The sequence below is a fragment of the Chaetodon auriga genome, chromosome 9, assembly GCF_051107435.1.
Source record: "Chaetodon auriga isolate fChaAug3 chromosome 9, fChaAug3.hap1, whole genome shotgun sequence".
Lineage (NCBI taxonomy): Eukaryota > Metazoa > Chordata > Actinopteri > Chaetodontiformes > Chaetodontidae > Chaetodon > Chaetodon auriga.
In genome coordinates, this window is record NC_135082.1 from 6,925,432 (window position 1) to 6,941,739 (window position 16,308).

Below are 16,308 nucleotides of genomic sequence, written 5' to 3' on the forward strand. Positions count from 1 at the left end.
TATTCTTGTTTCTGAAATGAACATAGCCATAGCAGCAAGTAGGTTTTGTCATACAACAATTTACACAATTTTGTGTATGCATTCTCCTTATTTGATGGAAGCTAGTATTGCTACTGGTCAATCACTTTAACATGGATAACTGCAGTAATGTCTTGGTTGGCTTCTGGTCCACTGGCACAAAACAGCATTTTGAAAGAAGCGGATATGTCCCCCCCACCACCAGTGGAATGGAAGGCATGGACATGTACATAACAGTCTGTAAATACGGTCTACAATTTCTTACAATTTTTTCTACAATTTCTTTCTTTTTATTTTTATTTAAATCCTCACTCTTTTTGTATATACTGTTTTTTGTTTCTAATCTGCATTGCACTTCTTATATTAACCTTTACTGATGCTGCTGTATTCTGGAATTTCCCCTCGCGGGACAAATAAAGGAATATTGATCTTGATTGATGGGAATGGAAGGTAAGTTGCCATCTGCTAGTATCATGACAGTATATTGTCCATGATGATGTCACAAAGAAAGTGATACTGCAATAAGACACGTTTCAGTCTTAGTCATCTAAAATGAAACGTTGCAGTATCTGATGATGTGATGCAGTGTTAGATATTTGGTTTTGCCTAATCCTAACTGAGACGAAACTGTATGTAGGTCATCAAATGACACCAAGTGCTTTCAATGTTGCACAACTGTGTAACCAGATGAGCTAAAATAATCTTAACAATAAGCCTAAGGAAACACTTGTTGCAGCTGTTTTTTTTTCTCCACCGTGTTTATTTTGACACTTGAAACCGGAAGTACTACACCATTATGATACAGCTGCTGGTGATGCTAGGCTCAACGAAGATTACCAAGGCGCCATAAACATTTGCAAGCAAGCGAACATTGCCTTATCCGGTAACGTCATATTCAAACGTCGCTCAATGGTAAGTTTTCATGCTAACGACAGTAATACTGATAATTTACCATGGAAAACTAACGCTAGCTGGGCGAGAAGCTCGTCATTAGCTAAAGTTAGCTTTTCTATTGTTTTTGTGTCATTCTTATTGGTTTAAATGTGGGTTTGCTTTTCCTTTAGTTAAAGCTAACAAGCTTCTTAACGCGACATACAGGCTACGTTAAACTAACTCAACAATCAGCCCATATAAAGTGTTAAAGTTATTCGCCATACGCATAATGTTTGTATTGACACAATGATAGTCGCTAAGCTAATAGTGTTAGCTAAGCGGGTTAACGCTATCTGTATGGAATGTGACGCTATCGTGTTCGTTGTGGTTGCTTGACAACGGAAAATTAAAGAGACAGTAACGTTACCGACTCGGTCGTCAATCAATATGTGTTAAGCGCTGTTGTTACTATCAAATACAGAGTCGAGGTGACATGTAACTAACGTAATTCCGTCATATGATGTTGACATTGACTGTGGTCATTTTACCATATAATCTGGTGCGTATCATCACTGTTTTGCCTACCGCCTTAAAAGCAAATGTTAACGGCACCCAAGGCAGTGCTGTAAAGGACTTTTCTTGGGATTCATCACCACAGATGGCATCAATGCACCAATAAAATGCCTCAACAGTACAAAACGATTGCCAATCCAGCTAGCACGTGATTGAATTGATTAGCACACTTCATTAGACCACTAATGAGTAACTAATGAGTGAAATCACCTGCTGTAGTCTTTGATTTTGATAAAACTCATATACATTTGGCCCTCTATGGCACACAGTTGAACACCCTTCATAAAGGATAATAAGGCCTGTTAAATATTGTTTCTAATCTTCTCTAGTTAAAAGCATAAATGTCGCAGCCTAAAGTCTTTCATAATTTTACACTGTCTTACTTTATGCTCTTTCTGCAGTAGTGATGAACATAAGCAATCGGGGCATTTTGCATTGTCAGTGTGGAGATGGATGAAGAGCTGGAGAACTTCATCAGGGAGCGGAAGGCGAGGGTGGCTGAGGATAAAGCCAGTTTAGAGCAAGACCCTCCTTACATGGAAATAAAGGTGTGCTGGAACGATGGTTGTTTGGTTATTGGTTTTGATCTGGTTCAGAGTCAGGGTTGTGGATGAATAGTGCACATTAAACGGACATAGGCATTTTATTAAATTGTGATGCATATGACATTTTCACTAACCCCCCTATTCCCTCTCTATTTGACTGACAGGCAAAACCCCACAGAGTCTATGGGTCCACTGTTAAGGAGAACATCCCTCCCAAGTCTATAGCACAGGTGAAAGGTACACTACCTGACCACATTACCCCCTTTTAATTATTTTTTTTTCTATTTTAGATGATTATTTTCATAAAAACATAGCAAATGCCTTAAGTCTATCACTGATATTAACCCATGTCATGTGAACAGTGTCTGACAGGGTAGATGTTAGGTTGTGTCTCCATTAAAAATGGATGGATGTGTTTTGTCAGAGGAGAGTTGCAGCGTGGGTCTGCCTCTTGGTGTGGAGTATGAGAGGAAGAAACAGAGGCTGCAGCATGAGCTCCGCATGGACTACAGGCGCTACATGGCTCAGGTGACTGTCACAGACTTACTTGTTTACTCATGCTCAATACTTGATGCTAGTTTTATATAGAAGTAAGTGATCACTTCTGCAGAGGTCCACTGAATATAAAAAAACTATTCAAGTTGAGTATCACTGATTACACTGTAAACTTAGGTATTCTTTCCACCAATATGATAGAGGTGGGTTCATTTGAGTCTCCAGTGATTGTGCTGGGGATCCTTTCAGCTTTAGATTTCAGCTCTAGCTTGGTGATTCATTTTTTTTTTGTTGAATGTGTATTTTAGGAGGAGGGAAAGTAATAATTTTAGAGTCATGATAGTGATATTTTATGTTCCAGAAAAAGCACTTTGCAGAGCCTGGACCATTAATTCACCTTGATAACAGGAGGTGTCTCAAGGTAAATGTCTCTCTTTAATGACTGAGTGATTTGAAAATGATGTCTTTAACTGGACAGGTTGATTATGTTTTTCTAAAAATCTGACTGTGTTACACAAAAGTTTAACTAATAACCTCTACTGTTTTATGAGCGACCTTTTTTTAATGAAGGAAAGTAGGTGAATGTCCTGCTTTTTACTGGATGGCTGCCAAAATTTGTGGAAGAGCATACTTGAAATGAATGAGTGATACAGAGACCCAGCACAAACTTCCACATTCATTCTTTGCAGAAGAAGATCCAAAGAGCGTCCCTGTGTTTCCCAAAACATGTTCAGAATAGAAAAGTAGAAATGACAAGTGTCACATAGTGAAATCTAGTTATGAAGTGAGCAGGGAAGTTGAAGTAGGTAAATGTTATGCATAAATGGTTCAAATGAATGCATTTGGACCATGATAGATACTGTTGATTAAGGGGTGTTTGAGCTCATGTGACAGAACTGTGTTGGTACAAAAATGTTCAGCAATCATTGATTTCCGTCAGACAAAAGAAACTGTTGCTTTTGGAATGAAGTGCTGTGATCGTACCCAACTTCATACTTCAGATGGTTGATGTTGCCATGATGATGATGGCTTCATACCCTCTTTTTTAACAAACACTCCTTCCACAATCATGTTTCCTTTAGCAGCACCTGCTCGAAGACCAGGCAGGTGCTTTTCCCAAGCAGCGACCCGCCCTTCGGAGGGATGCAGCCACTCTGACAGAGGACAGTAGAGGGTTGCACAGAGCTTTGCGCCTCGCTGAAGTGAAGAGGCTGTGCCCTGAGGAGGATGAGGAGCTGTCACCACAATTTCCCAGGCATCACGACAGACTGGGGAGGCCGGTGGACCAGGAGTCAGAGGAGGAGGAGGAATGCTTCAGGGAGGAGTTGGACCTGATGGAAGCCAGAAGGCACAGGCTTACGGGGGTTGAGGCCGATTATGAGAGAAGACGAGCCAATAAGACGGACGGCAGGTACCTGAGGGGAATTGTCCATTATTTTCTTTATTTATGTGTGTATGTTAAAAGCATGTTGTAAAATAGTTGACTTGTTGTTTGTCCTTATCTATGAGGTCTTTCTATTTTTTTTCCCTAGAGAGAAGAGGGAGAATCCAGCAGATGCAGTCAGAGAAGGCAGGAGATCAAAAGCACTGGTCAGAAATGAGGATGCTGAATTTGCCACTGGTCTTGTAATAGGTTAGACATTTTACCTTTGGCAACAGTTTATTTTAAAGGGTCCAGCATTTGATGAACATTTACAAGGCTTACAAGAAGTTTTGTTAGATCACCCATTTGATGGCATGACAAGTTCAAGAGGCGCAAACTAAACTACTGCATCCATGTGGCCTCTTTGTTTCTCACCTGTTCAGGAGCGGCAGATACAGAGGATGCCTTACAGAGGAGGAAGGAGCGCTACAGACAGGAGCTGCAGGAGCAGATCGCTGAACAGCACAGGAACAAGAAGAGGTATGTTGTCGTGATCCTTGTCTTTTTATGTACAATTAAATACCTAAATAATACATTTTAGTCATGTAGATGCTACATATTCAGAGAGACTTGCCTCTGAAAGGCTGTATTATAAGATATGGCCAGCTACCATCCTGACAACAGCTAATGTGTCTTTCGAGGGTCTAAAGCAAAATCCCGAAGTACTTCTTGCTGACTTGTTGAACATCCCTGCAGATCAGTGTCATGCTTATTATGTGTGTAACTGTAAAACAGCTGTGTATGTGCGTGTGCTTGTTACAGGGAGAAAGATTTGGAGCTGAAAGTCGCGGCGACAGGGGCCAATGATCCAGAGAAACAGGTCAGCTGGCAACTGACAAGCAACCCTCGAGAAGACTGTTGATTATCTCAGTTTTGATCACCAAAAGGCAGAAAAATATGATGAAACTAGTGTTACAGGGAGATATCAAAGATTTTCAGTGTGTTACTGCTTCTGGTATATTTGTTTATCTTTCACTTTTGTCTCTATCCACAAACCAGCCGGACAGAATCAGACAATTTGGACTGCACAGGAGAAAAGACCTTTGGGTTTTGGAGCCCTCAGCAACAGGAGCGAGTGAAACATCATCCAGAAGTCTACCTAACAATGAGAAGATCGGTGTTAGAGACAGAGAGACGCCTCCTCCTGAACAGCCCCACGTGGCCTTCCAGTCCCCTCTGCTGGAGTACAGCCCTGCCCTGGGGGGAGGTGGTCTGTCTCCCAACAGCCAGCCTGCTGCCCCATCCTTCCCCAGAGCCATGGACACACCCAGGTACCTGTTAAACATAAACCACATGGAAGTCATAATCCTCAAGATGTCAGTCCTGGTTGATTTGGGTACACAGGTGATCGCTGTGCTAACAGCAAGTGCAGTGTCAGTTTGAAGCGTATCCTGATGACTGAAGCCTGAAGAAATCAGAGGGTTCATCAGCTTCATCAGCTGAATATAGTTTAGCTGAAGTAAATAGAATAACATACAGAAAGATTTCTTGGTTGGTACTGACTGATAAAATATTTTGCAGACTGTCCTAATTGTTCCAAATAAATGACGTCATGTTACTTTTTTTAAACCAGTGCCCTCAGTTGTGGGGGGTAATGTAAGTTCACTTTCAGCGCATTAGCATAACAAGCCTCTGTATGGTAGATTAAAACAAACTGGATTAAGAGAAGGCAGCGATTTACTGCTGACAGAGTGGTCGGCACATTTCTCTAAATTTGTGTTCCGCTCGTTTAACAGGTGTTTGATCCAGTGATCATACTGTCTCCCTTTCTTGCTCTTATGGGTAATGAGCATTGTGTTCATTGACTGCAAAGTTTATCATTGTTATCAACATAACACAATGACACAATTTTATCACAATATAGAAATTGGTTTATCGCCCTACAGTGCAGCCAAACAAACTCACATTATTTGATATGGACGTGGATAAAGCGACTGGGAAATCTTTTTTTATGTACAGTACAATAGAGTTAGTTTGATTGCTGAAGAGTTGGAGGTGTGCAGCTCTTCATTTAACAGCTCACTGTGTTTCGTGTGACACCTTCACAATAAAAGCCCGCCTGTGTTTGCTGATTGAACACTGTTAATGTGATGGGATGTTGTTACACTTGTTGCAGCTCTGATATGGCTGTAGCAGAGTGCATACTGAATAGTGATGGTGATGGTCTGTGAGGTGAGATTAGACATAGTTGATGCTGGTTTGCATGCATGCATCATTTCCTGTAGATCTCTTGTGAGTTGGATAGTAATTTGAATCCATTCATGAAAATTTGAAGGGTTACATTCCTTCATTAATTATTAAATATACTACTTTGCATCTCCAGAATCCCCTTGTTCCCTCCTCATCCTCCTTCAACTCTCAGTGAGGCCTACAGGAGCCCGTATGGAGAGCCTAATCACTACTACGGCACCAGAAACCTGCTTGACCCAAACATGGCCTACTGTAAGTCCTGGTCTCCTCTGTTAAATGGGAGTAAAACAACTTTCTTAACTGTGGTATTGGCTGTAGGCTATATAAATCTGCCACATTCAGCATCATCATCATCATGATTTGAACTCATTTCATTTTTCTGTCCAGATGGTCACTTCTCTGCTCCTGGTGCTGGCCCTCCCATGTCCTACTGGAGCATACCACCAGGGGGAGGTGTGCCCAGCCAGTTTGGTAATCACAGTCCTCACAGCCAGCACAGTGGAAGCAGCTTCCCTGAGCCCCTCATACAGTAAATATCTCCTCTTCACTTTTGGAAAGCAGGCTCAGAATATTATTAGCAGCCAAATGAACGTGGCAGTGAATTTAGCTACTTTGCCAGCACACAGGCATCTTATTACTTATCATTTAGTGATTTCAGTGAAACAGATTGCTGCAGGGGATATGAATATGACAGTGTGGGTCTGAATCTTTTTCAACAGGCCTAACAATGAGGCTGGTGCTGTACAAGTCAGGGTTTTCCCTCCAGAGAGATCCAGATCAACCAGGGACAGGATTCTGAGCTACAGGGAGGCTCTGAATCAACAGGTGGGTTAAACTCATTTTGACTCTCTATTTAAAGTGCTGTCTTTTCTCAGATTGGTTCAACAGATAGGCCTCCACACTGCCATCATCATTCATTATAATTAGAATTTTCCTAAACACAAGTGACTCCACTACTGCTTTTTAGTTGTATTGACTGTACCCAACAAGCGTATGGATGAAATTACCAAACCCAAACAATGATTGACACTAAAGGTAGAAGCACAGCAAAAGGTTGATGGATGTGGATTTAATCAAAATTGATTACTGCACAAAAGCAGAGTGAGCCAGATATGGATCCATATGTCTGAACATTTTGGATGGATTCTGCTGAGTCAGTTCTTGCAACCTTTATCGTGGGGTAAACAGACCATAATGGCTGTGTATGAACAGGATCACCTTGGCTCAGGTCTAGTTTATTATTAGGAAGTAACAGAAATGAAGTGGCTGCAGGTAACTTTGGAGGTAACACTGCATCCTAGTCTGTGATATGTTGGCAGGAAGCTTCCAGGAGAGGGAGCAGCGAGCGTTACAAGGTAAACATGATCCAGTTAAGACCCCAAAGCAAGTGAAGCTACGCCCTTATTTCCTCATTAATGTGTTGATAGAGTTTGCAGTAGAAGTGTTTGCAAGATCTCCCTCTAGTCAGGTGTTACATCATACCCCAGTACCACCTCAGTCCCATCCCAGTCCTTCCCCTTACTCCTCTAGTTGTTGTATGATAGTGAAGCTACAGAAGTCCTCTGTACTGCTGCCTGAGCTTGCACTTTGATGCAAGCTCAGATGTTGTGAAGAAAACTGGCTGCTGATAAAGAATATTTCTTTGTGTTTTAGAGAATAATGATTGTCTTTAGAGAATTCTGACGTAAAACACTTGTAATGTAGATCCAGGAGCAACAGGAACGGAGGCTCCTGGAGAGGGAGGAGGCGGCACGTTACGAGGCCCAGCTGGAGGCCGACATGAAGAAGCACCAGCCCTGGGGTCGAGGCGGAGGAGGAGCCCCACTCAGAGACAGCACTGGAAATCTCATCGGTATGTCCCACACTGCTGAGAACGGCACAATAAATTTTTTTTTCCATGCAAGATAATAACACATACACACATCCTCTCCATGGATAAGTAAGTCTTATCTCCTATTCTTGTGCCCAGCTGATCTCAACCAGATGCACAAGCTGAATGAGGAGGCCTACAGCAACCCTGAGCAGTGGCAGAGGAGAGCCACGGCTGCCATGACGGCCCGCCGGCCAGAGTTCCCTGACCCCAACGAGAGGGTCTCTGGTACTGTAGCAGAGTGCAGTATCCATGACAGTAGTGACAGGCTGCCAGAACCACCTTCATTCTCAATGTATTTAGCACTGCTAGCACTGCAGCCTGCACTGGAAAAACACAGAAAGAAAAAGAACAGACAGCTTAAACTGAGATTATTACAGTAGAAAACACAGAGTAGAATATGTACAACAGCTGGTCTCATGAATGGAGCTTTGATACACTGCAGCACCGCAGCATGGCGTAAGGTCATCGTCTAATGTTGTCACACCCTTGGCTCCTGCCCAGAGAGATCTCTCCTCGACTTGAAGGAAAATTTATTTTGAAAAGAATGTGCTTTGGTCCAACTTACAATAGAATTTCTTCCTGGTTCTTTCGTAGGTTTCACCCATGTCCAATCCCCCCAGTTTGCCAGAGGCAACGTGTTTGCCAACCAGCCCACCCAACAACAGCTGCAGGAGCAGGACAAGTACAAAGCTTACCTCAAACAACAGGTACTGCTTTAAACAGCTGCTGGCACTTGTACTGGCTGTGTCTTATGGTGGCCTGTCTTGTCGACCATCCTGTTCTCTAGAAGTGTAGCTACGTGCTTGTAGAGCAGTGCAAGTGAATTTGAATTTACCAGCACCAGCACTTGCTAACATTTTGCCTCTGCCTTCCTGCCTGCGAGTAAAGAGCTGCTCTGGGTTTTGGGGTCATGTCAGTGGGTTTATGTTGTCTCATTAATGTGGGTTTGGTCACAGATTGAGGAGAAAATGCGTAAAAAGGCAGAGGAGAAGGAACGGACGAGACTTGAGGAGGAGAAAGAGGAGAAGAGGCTGGCGGAGCAGAGGGCTCGCATCCAGAGGGAGTATGAGGAAGAGCAAGAGAGGAAGAAACGGAAGGAAATGGAGGTGAGGAGTTAAACAAACATTTACACTTGTGTTTGAAGTTAAACTTGAACCTCCAATTCTTTCTCCTTTGCCTCCGGCGTCTTCTTTCTTTCCTCACTCATCTGTCGCTGCCTGCCTCTCTTTCCTCTCTGCCTCTCAGCAAAAAGCCAAGAACGAAGAGCTGATTCATCTGGCTGAGCAGAGGAAGAGGGAAGCAGAGAGGAAGAAGAAGGAGGCAGAAGAGAAGGAGAGCGCAGCCCTGAGGAGGCAGTACGAGAGGGAGAGGCAGGCTCGGATGGAGGAGGTGAGACGGCTCCAAAACAAACACCATCACACTGCAGTTAATGACAGTAAAAGTTCCAACAGCAGACATGAAATGATAAGTTGACAAGTTTTGAAAATGTCAGTCCTCTTTTCATTTAAATGATGTAATTATTAGTACAGTAATTACATCATTTCACCTTCGTGTGCAGTGTTCCGCATGTGCATGATGTGTGACAATGAAGGGGAATGTCTCCCCCCGATTCTTCTTTCTTCTTCATATTTTAGTATACAGCAATTAGCATCCAGTGATAAGCAGATGTGTAATGGACCTGGACCTGGACCTGGTCCTGTTCAGGAACAGTTTGAGTGCTCTTCTCTCTTTTGTCACAGCTGACAGCCAGCTGACATGTATGTTCTGCATATGAGTGAGGCCGAAAAACCCTGGTCAGTTGTCCGTATTGGTAGTTTGAAAAGCAACAGAGAGCAGCCGACTTACTGCCACAGTATGAATCAGTGTAAGGCGTGAATCTGACCAGCCACAGAGCTCTCTTTCAGCAACATTTTCAACATGCTGTGTTTGGTGGCAGGGCCATTAAGAAGTAGGAAGTGGTAATGTTTCTTCTGCTTTGACGTTCTTCATTTGGATGCAGGACTAGCCTGTGGCAGCAGTGTCGCTTCACTTGAGCACGAGTTGAATGTTTTTCTAAACAGACAGTCTCAGACAAAGATTTTTTTTTGTTAAATTAAAACTACAACCCAGAAACAAGAAACAAGAAACAAATTTAAATTTGACATCATGTGGTGAAGTTGATTGACTGAAATCACCTTTTGCAGCAACTGGCAACACTGTCAATCACCCTATTTAATGTTGATGAGCAGTATATAAACATTTAATAAATACTTTATATGTCCCCTGTAGCCAGTTTTAGCATTTCCCGTTTGGTCGTCTTCACTTACACCAAAACACACACAGTGGGAGACAACCATCAAGTTGAATTTAATTGAACCATAGTGTTTGAAACTTTCATGTAGAGAACGGACGGCTGTGTGTTCTTAGGTCTGCAGGGAGCCGTCGCCTCCAATCCCCACTCTGCAGAAGAAACATGGGCAACACCAGTACACCCCCAGGCCCCCCACTGTTGATAGCCAGCACTCTGCCCCCCTATCTGTGAGTCACACACACACAGACAAACATTTGACACAAACTTTGTCTTTGTTTAAAAGAGGATATTTTCTCAGCGTCTTCTTCCCTGAATAAGTAAAGGTTAGCGCTGTGTTCTCTCCCCCTTCTATGTGTCTTCATACCTGTTCATTTGTCTCTCTGTCTTTCAGGAGCGCTCCTTGTCTGGTCTCCAGTCCCCTCCTGTCCCTGCTCGTAGGAATCAGCTCCGAGCCGCAGGTACTGTAGAAGTTATGCAGTTAGTTGTTTGAACCAAACACATGAAGACACTGCAGCTTTAGCAGTCTGTCACACAGATTATCCTGTAGTTGAAGCTTAGTGCTGATAATTAGTATTGGGGGTGAAAAGACTGTATCAGATGTAGTCTGTGTGTGTTTCAGGTGACCAGCATGATGTGTTCAGTGAGCTGTCAGCGTTGCGTCGGCAGCTTCGCAGTGAACAAAAACGTCTGGAGGGTCGACTGCAGCAGGGCGACTGGGAGGAATTCGACTCTCCTCTGAGCGACAGGTCAGACCTCGGCAGATACACCACTCTCACTGCAGACCTATTATATTTAATCTCATAAATGCAGTATTTGGACATATTTAGACGTGCTGGTTACTTACCTTCAGTGTTGACACATGAATCCGACTACAAATGGATATACTGGTAGTTGAGGATCTGTTGCTGTGCATTTCACACTTTTTAAACCCTGTCCAGTGGTACTTGTACTCCACGGGGTACCTGTGCGGCTGCTTGGGGTTACATGGAAAGATTTTGGGGGAGTTTTATTTATTGAATACTGTGAGATCAAAGAGCCTGGTCAGCCATGATTGGCCCTTTACTCTCAGACCTTATGTTAACAGTGAGTGGAAGCATTCTGCTGCGCCGTGTGAGTGACTGATAGCATTTTTGTTACTAAGTTATAGTGTGTGTCCTTGCTTGTATTTGTTCAGACATCGGGAGCGCCCCCTTGTGGACGTGTTTGATATGGCCAGGCTGCGGCTGCAGGCTCCAGTCCGAAGGCCAAACTCCAGAAACATGGGGCCCAGAAACCTGCTGCAAATCCACGACTCCCTTCAGCTCAAATACTCAGGTAATACACGAGCCTTCCAGTCTTCACTGCACTCTAATTATTAAGAGATTATTAGCTGTGACTGTTTTGTGTGTGTGTGTGTGTGTGTGTGTTAATGAGACAGATGGTGAGTCCAGGCTTTGCTTCAGTGAGGTTCCAAAGATGGAGGAAGTGGGTGTGGGCAACAGGAGGAGGAGGGACTACAGAGATCCATGTCACCAGTTGAGCAACCAGAGGTCAACAGCCCAGGATGGTTAGAGCTCACTGCTTTTGTTGAAGTCATGGAAGGGCGTCATTAATGCTAGGAAAGACTTGCTAGCGACTGCTGCTACATGTATTTTTTACCATGCTTATTTAAGACAGCAGGAAGAGGCGGGGCTAGTGACCTTTGAACTTGCTGGGCAGATATTTTTCTTAAAAATGTACTGATGCTCTATGGATTGCATTGTGTGAAGCAGACCACCTCCAGATGTAGCCTAGCTGATGTGACCTGCGTCAACATGCTTCTTTCCTTATTATTGAGATGGGATAACCAGATGCAGATCACATGTTAATGCTGTGTAAAAGCAGCTGTATGCGATTGTAAAAAGAGAGAAACTAAATAATGTCCTTGTGTTGCAGATTATTTTGACCTGTCCCCACCACAGCAAAATGATTTTCTGGTGAGTTGAAAAGAAATGCTTCAGCTATAAATTCTACCTGCTTTATATGAACTGTAACAACTAACTTGTAACTGTTGGAGTGGAATTCTTGAACGAGTTGTCTGTGTTGCAGAAGAGTGTGATGGCGGGGTCTGCAAGAGGTTCTCTGCTGGAGTCAGAGAGTGCTTTCATTGGTAAGACGATGCATGATGATGCAAATATTTTATTCATTCATTCATCTTCTTTACCCGCGCATCCCATTTCGGGGTTGCGGGGGGCTGGAGCCTATCCCAGCTAGCAATGGGCGAGAGGCGGGGTACACCCTGAACCGGTCGCCAGCCGATCGCAGGGCTACATATACAGACACACAGACAGACAACTCACACACTCACACTCACACCTACGGACAATTTTAGAGACCAATTAACCTAATGAGCATGTTTTTGGTCTGTGGGAGGAAGCCGGAGTGCCCGGAGAGAACCCACGCATGCACGGGAAGAACATGCAAACTTCACACAGAAAGGCCCTGCCCGACCCCGGGTTCGAACCAGCAACCTTCTTGCTGTGAGGCACGCGCAGTACCTGCTGCGCCACCGTGCCGCCCCGCAAAAATATTATTTGAATCAAGACGTGCAGCATTTTTCGTCTGGCATCACTGAGGTGCAGGCGTTTGATAATGACTGAGCTGCTACAGCACAGTGTACCCCCTGTAAGTCAGTGTATTTGAGATGCCTGGGGCTTATTTGGCTTTTCAGTGTGTTTGTACGTGTGTGTGTGTGGCTTGTTAAGACCCCCTAGGCGATGCCTTGCCAGTGCCGCGTACTCCAGAACTTGAGAAAACCCCTCTGCTGTCAGCCAGGGAGAGGAGGAGGCTGGCCAAACAGTCACAGCGCCCCCAGGTACTACACCTCACAGGTTTAGTATGGATGTCTTGTGGTGTAGCTCAAGAATTCACCAAGTAAGCTACAACGTTGCTGTCATGTCCTCTGGTTGCTTCAGGGTCGCGCTGCTTCCAGCCAGCACTTTGACCAACATGATGACTACATGGGTAACAGGCTGCAGCAGGAAGCAGAGCCCGGCGGTGAGGCGAGGAGCCAGGACAGGACGTGTCGTCTGATGGCTCTCAGTCGTCATGGCAACACAGCCGGTATCACTTGACAGATTGAGTTCTGCTGTTTAATTATTTCAGTTTTTTTTGGATGTATCCACACATGAACGAAACAGTTATTCAGGAATTAAGTGAATCAGAATTGAAACAGGGGCCATTAAATTCAGCCAATATTCAAATAAGCATGAAACTGTTGATAGAGAAGAGGGATGTAGCAATACCAAAAGCTCATAGTACAATAATACCTCGATAAAAAGTCGACAATATGATATTTATTGCAATATTTAAAAAAAAGAAAGAAAAGACAAAAGACTTGAAAAAATGCCCTTTATTAATAAATTAGTGACCAAAGTGTGGCCTTGGTGGAACTGTCAACTTTGGCTCCAGTGTGTTTACAAACCTCTGAAATCCATCGACCACAGGAAACGGCCTGAAGTCTTCAGCTGTTTATTCACTGATGCATCTTGTTATTCTTGTTATTCTTCAGCTCTGGACTGTTGCAGGGAAGCAGAACTCCAAATGCTTCTTTCAGGCTCCTTTGGCCTGGCTGAAGCTTTACTGTTGTTTTTCTGGGTGGCGATGTGTAAAATGGCTTCTCATGTTTGATGCGTTTCCCACAGTGTAGTTGACTGTCGTCTGGCAGTATTTGCAAGTTGCTCTGCGTTTGTCATTTTCCTTTTTGCTGTTGTCAGTTCTTGAAATGGGAAAACCAAAATGCTGCCACTCTCAGCTCTGAAAGTCAATGGAGCATCCTCAATCTCTTTTTTGTTATTGGCATGTTCATCAGTCATTTTCTCATTGGCTGTATTTTTAGCAGCTTGGCTTGCATGCAAAGGATGATGGGAGTGTGTCTTCCTGACTACTATGATTGTGCCCTCTGCTGTTCAAACGAAAACAACATAATTTTTGACAAGGATAGATGGTGAATGTCCATGTAATGTCACGGCAGATAGTGTCACAGTCCCACTATTGCATCGATCCATATTGCTATCGTGGTACCGTGAGATTCATTACATCCATAATATAGAACAATAATAACAATATTTCCTCAGCAAATATTTGTTCAGTATATTCAACACACCTGACTCTGTCCATGCAGGATGCAATCACTTGTTTCACGACAAAGACAAAGTGGGTATCTAAGTTTGGTCTTTAGCTCTTTGCTACTCTTCTGCAGGACTGCTGGATCTGTCTGATGACGACTCCTCCCCTCCCCGCTTTTCTCTTCACAATCTAAACCATCAGAGCTCTGTAGAAACTGTCGCCACGGATCCCTGGATGCAGCCGGGAACATCGGACGCTCTGAAATGTTTGGAGTGACAATGAGGAGGCTCATGGCTTTTGTGACAAATGAATATGTGAATATGAACGTCTGAATCATGATGCGTAAGGGGATGTGCTTTTTGTTAAGGGTCCAGTGTGGAAGATTTAGGGGCATGTGTGGACAGAATATGGCTTAAATGGAATAGAATTTTCACAATAATGATCACACATATGTTTTCATTTACGTATAATTACCTGAAAATAGCAAACATTGTTTTCGTTAACTAAGAATGAATTCTTCATATCTGCAGAGGGTGAGGCGAGGGTTCAGTTAGCTCCAAACCTCACCACTAGATGCCTCTAAATCCTCCACACTGGACCTTTAAACCATTGTTTACATCAGAGAACCTCAATATCTGATACCATGCTGAGAACTAGGTGTTCTTTTTGATAGGAATTGATTATTTTATTGATGACTAAGTTATTCTTAAATAAATTCTATTTTGATTATATGAACTGTGTATTTTCTTTGTTTGCATCACAGCCTCAAATTTACAAACCGGATGTTCTCCAACACATTGTGTTTAATCCTACATAGAACTTCGCCACACTTCCTGTGGCTGTAATTAACTCCGTTTTTTTCAGGGATTAAAAATCGTTTACATTTACATGCAGATTAGTGCCTCCTCAAACACAACTGTTGCCTTGTTCTGTTCAAAGGTGACAAAATCTCTGCACTAACTCTTGACTGAAAAGTAGTGGTAAACAGTATATTTCCCAAAATGTTGACTTATTCCTGAAACAGATGGCTGCGGTTAAGGATTGTAAAACATGAAGCGTGAACAGTGAACTATGGGAGAGGACATATTGTAAAAAGAATATGAAGAAACAGTAATTTTACAGTCTATATCTGAATCCTACTGGTCATTATTCACTATTAACTTTTGACCTAGAAACTTTAAAATCTCATTCTCCAGACTTTCATATTGTATTAAATACAGGTGAAATGCCATTACAGCTTGGACCTCTGTCCTCCAGGCCATACATCATCTGCCAATAGCACTGCATTAATGTCTAGTCAGGGAAAGTAGTCTTCAGAAAATCATTCTTTCCTTAAAGGAACAAGACTTTCCCATCTGCTGTTGGGTTGACACGATACCATCCAAAAGAAATTCTATGAAGTGATCGACTTTATGCTGTCAAGACACTGAGACAGAAAATGCTGAACCTGCAGTTACGTTTCACTTCACCTGCAGGATTTCACTCGATTGTTCATATTGTCATTTTTGAGATCTAAGTATAGTCTCACAGAGCTAATGGTGTGGCTGCAGACTCTTTGTATCACTGTTTGAGGTATTTCACTCACACAGGTTTTACAGTTTTTGGGGCTCGCTGCTGTTAAATACTCTCATATCCCAATGAAATCTTGCAGAGTCAGTCTCCAAGCAGCCGTTACATTATTCACTGTCTGTGGAGCAGACTCTAGGATGAGTCTCTAAATCACAGCCGGAATAATGTCTTTTCTCTGCTGTTTGGTGAAAGCAAAGACACATACTAAAACTAAAGCTTCCAGAGGACAGAAGCGACTTGAGTGCACCGATTAATTCATCACCTTTAATTGTGCAAACAGAGTAGAGAACAACATATAGTGTTCAGTCAACATAGACCAGGTGCACAGTTGTCATTGGATAATTGGTTGAACAGGGTTTCAACTCTACAAAAC

The 16,308-nt window shown here is 43.1% G+C and overlaps 1 protein-coding gene across 4 annotated transcripts; it reads left to right on the plus strand.

Annotated features, from left to right (window-relative positions):
- Positions 1-810: 810 nt before the first annotated feature.
- On the plus strand, positions 811-15,097 carry LOC143326131 (centrosome and spindle pole associated protein 1-like). 4 transcript variants are annotated; one of them, XM_076739643.1, is made up of 29 exons: positions 813-930; positions 1,866-2,012; positions 2,174-2,246; positions 2,434-2,537; positions 2,866-2,925; positions 3,587-3,915; positions 4,037-4,137; positions 4,311-4,407; positions 4,690-4,747; positions 4,927-5,198; positions 6,251-6,369; positions 6,505-6,646; positions 6,837-6,942; positions 7,437-7,472; positions 7,822-7,969; positions 8,087-8,215; positions 8,585-8,697; positions 8,947-9,096; positions 9,236-9,379; positions 10,397-10,507; positions 10,672-10,738; positions 10,900-11,026; positions 11,455-11,594; positions 11,698-11,826; positions 12,195-12,235; positions 12,348-12,408; positions 13,004-13,113; positions 13,214-13,361; positions 14,500-14,778. In XM_076739643.1, exons 2-29 carry the CDS (start codon positions 1,914-1,916, stop codon positions 14,640-14,642), a joined length of 3,357 nt encoding a protein of 1,118 aa, XP_076595758.1. In that variant the 5' UTR covers positions 813-930; positions 1,866-1,913; the 3' UTR covers positions 14,643-14,778. The 4 variants fall into 4 exon arrangements, with proteins under 4 accessions (XP_076595761.1, XP_076595758.1, XP_076595759.1 ...); XM_076739644.1 differs by having other exon boundaries at positions 3,590-3,915; XM_076739646.1 differs by lacking the exon at positions 7,437-7,472 and having other exon boundaries at positions 811-930; positions 3,590-3,915.
- Positions 15,098-16,308: the final 1,211 nt, after the last annotated feature.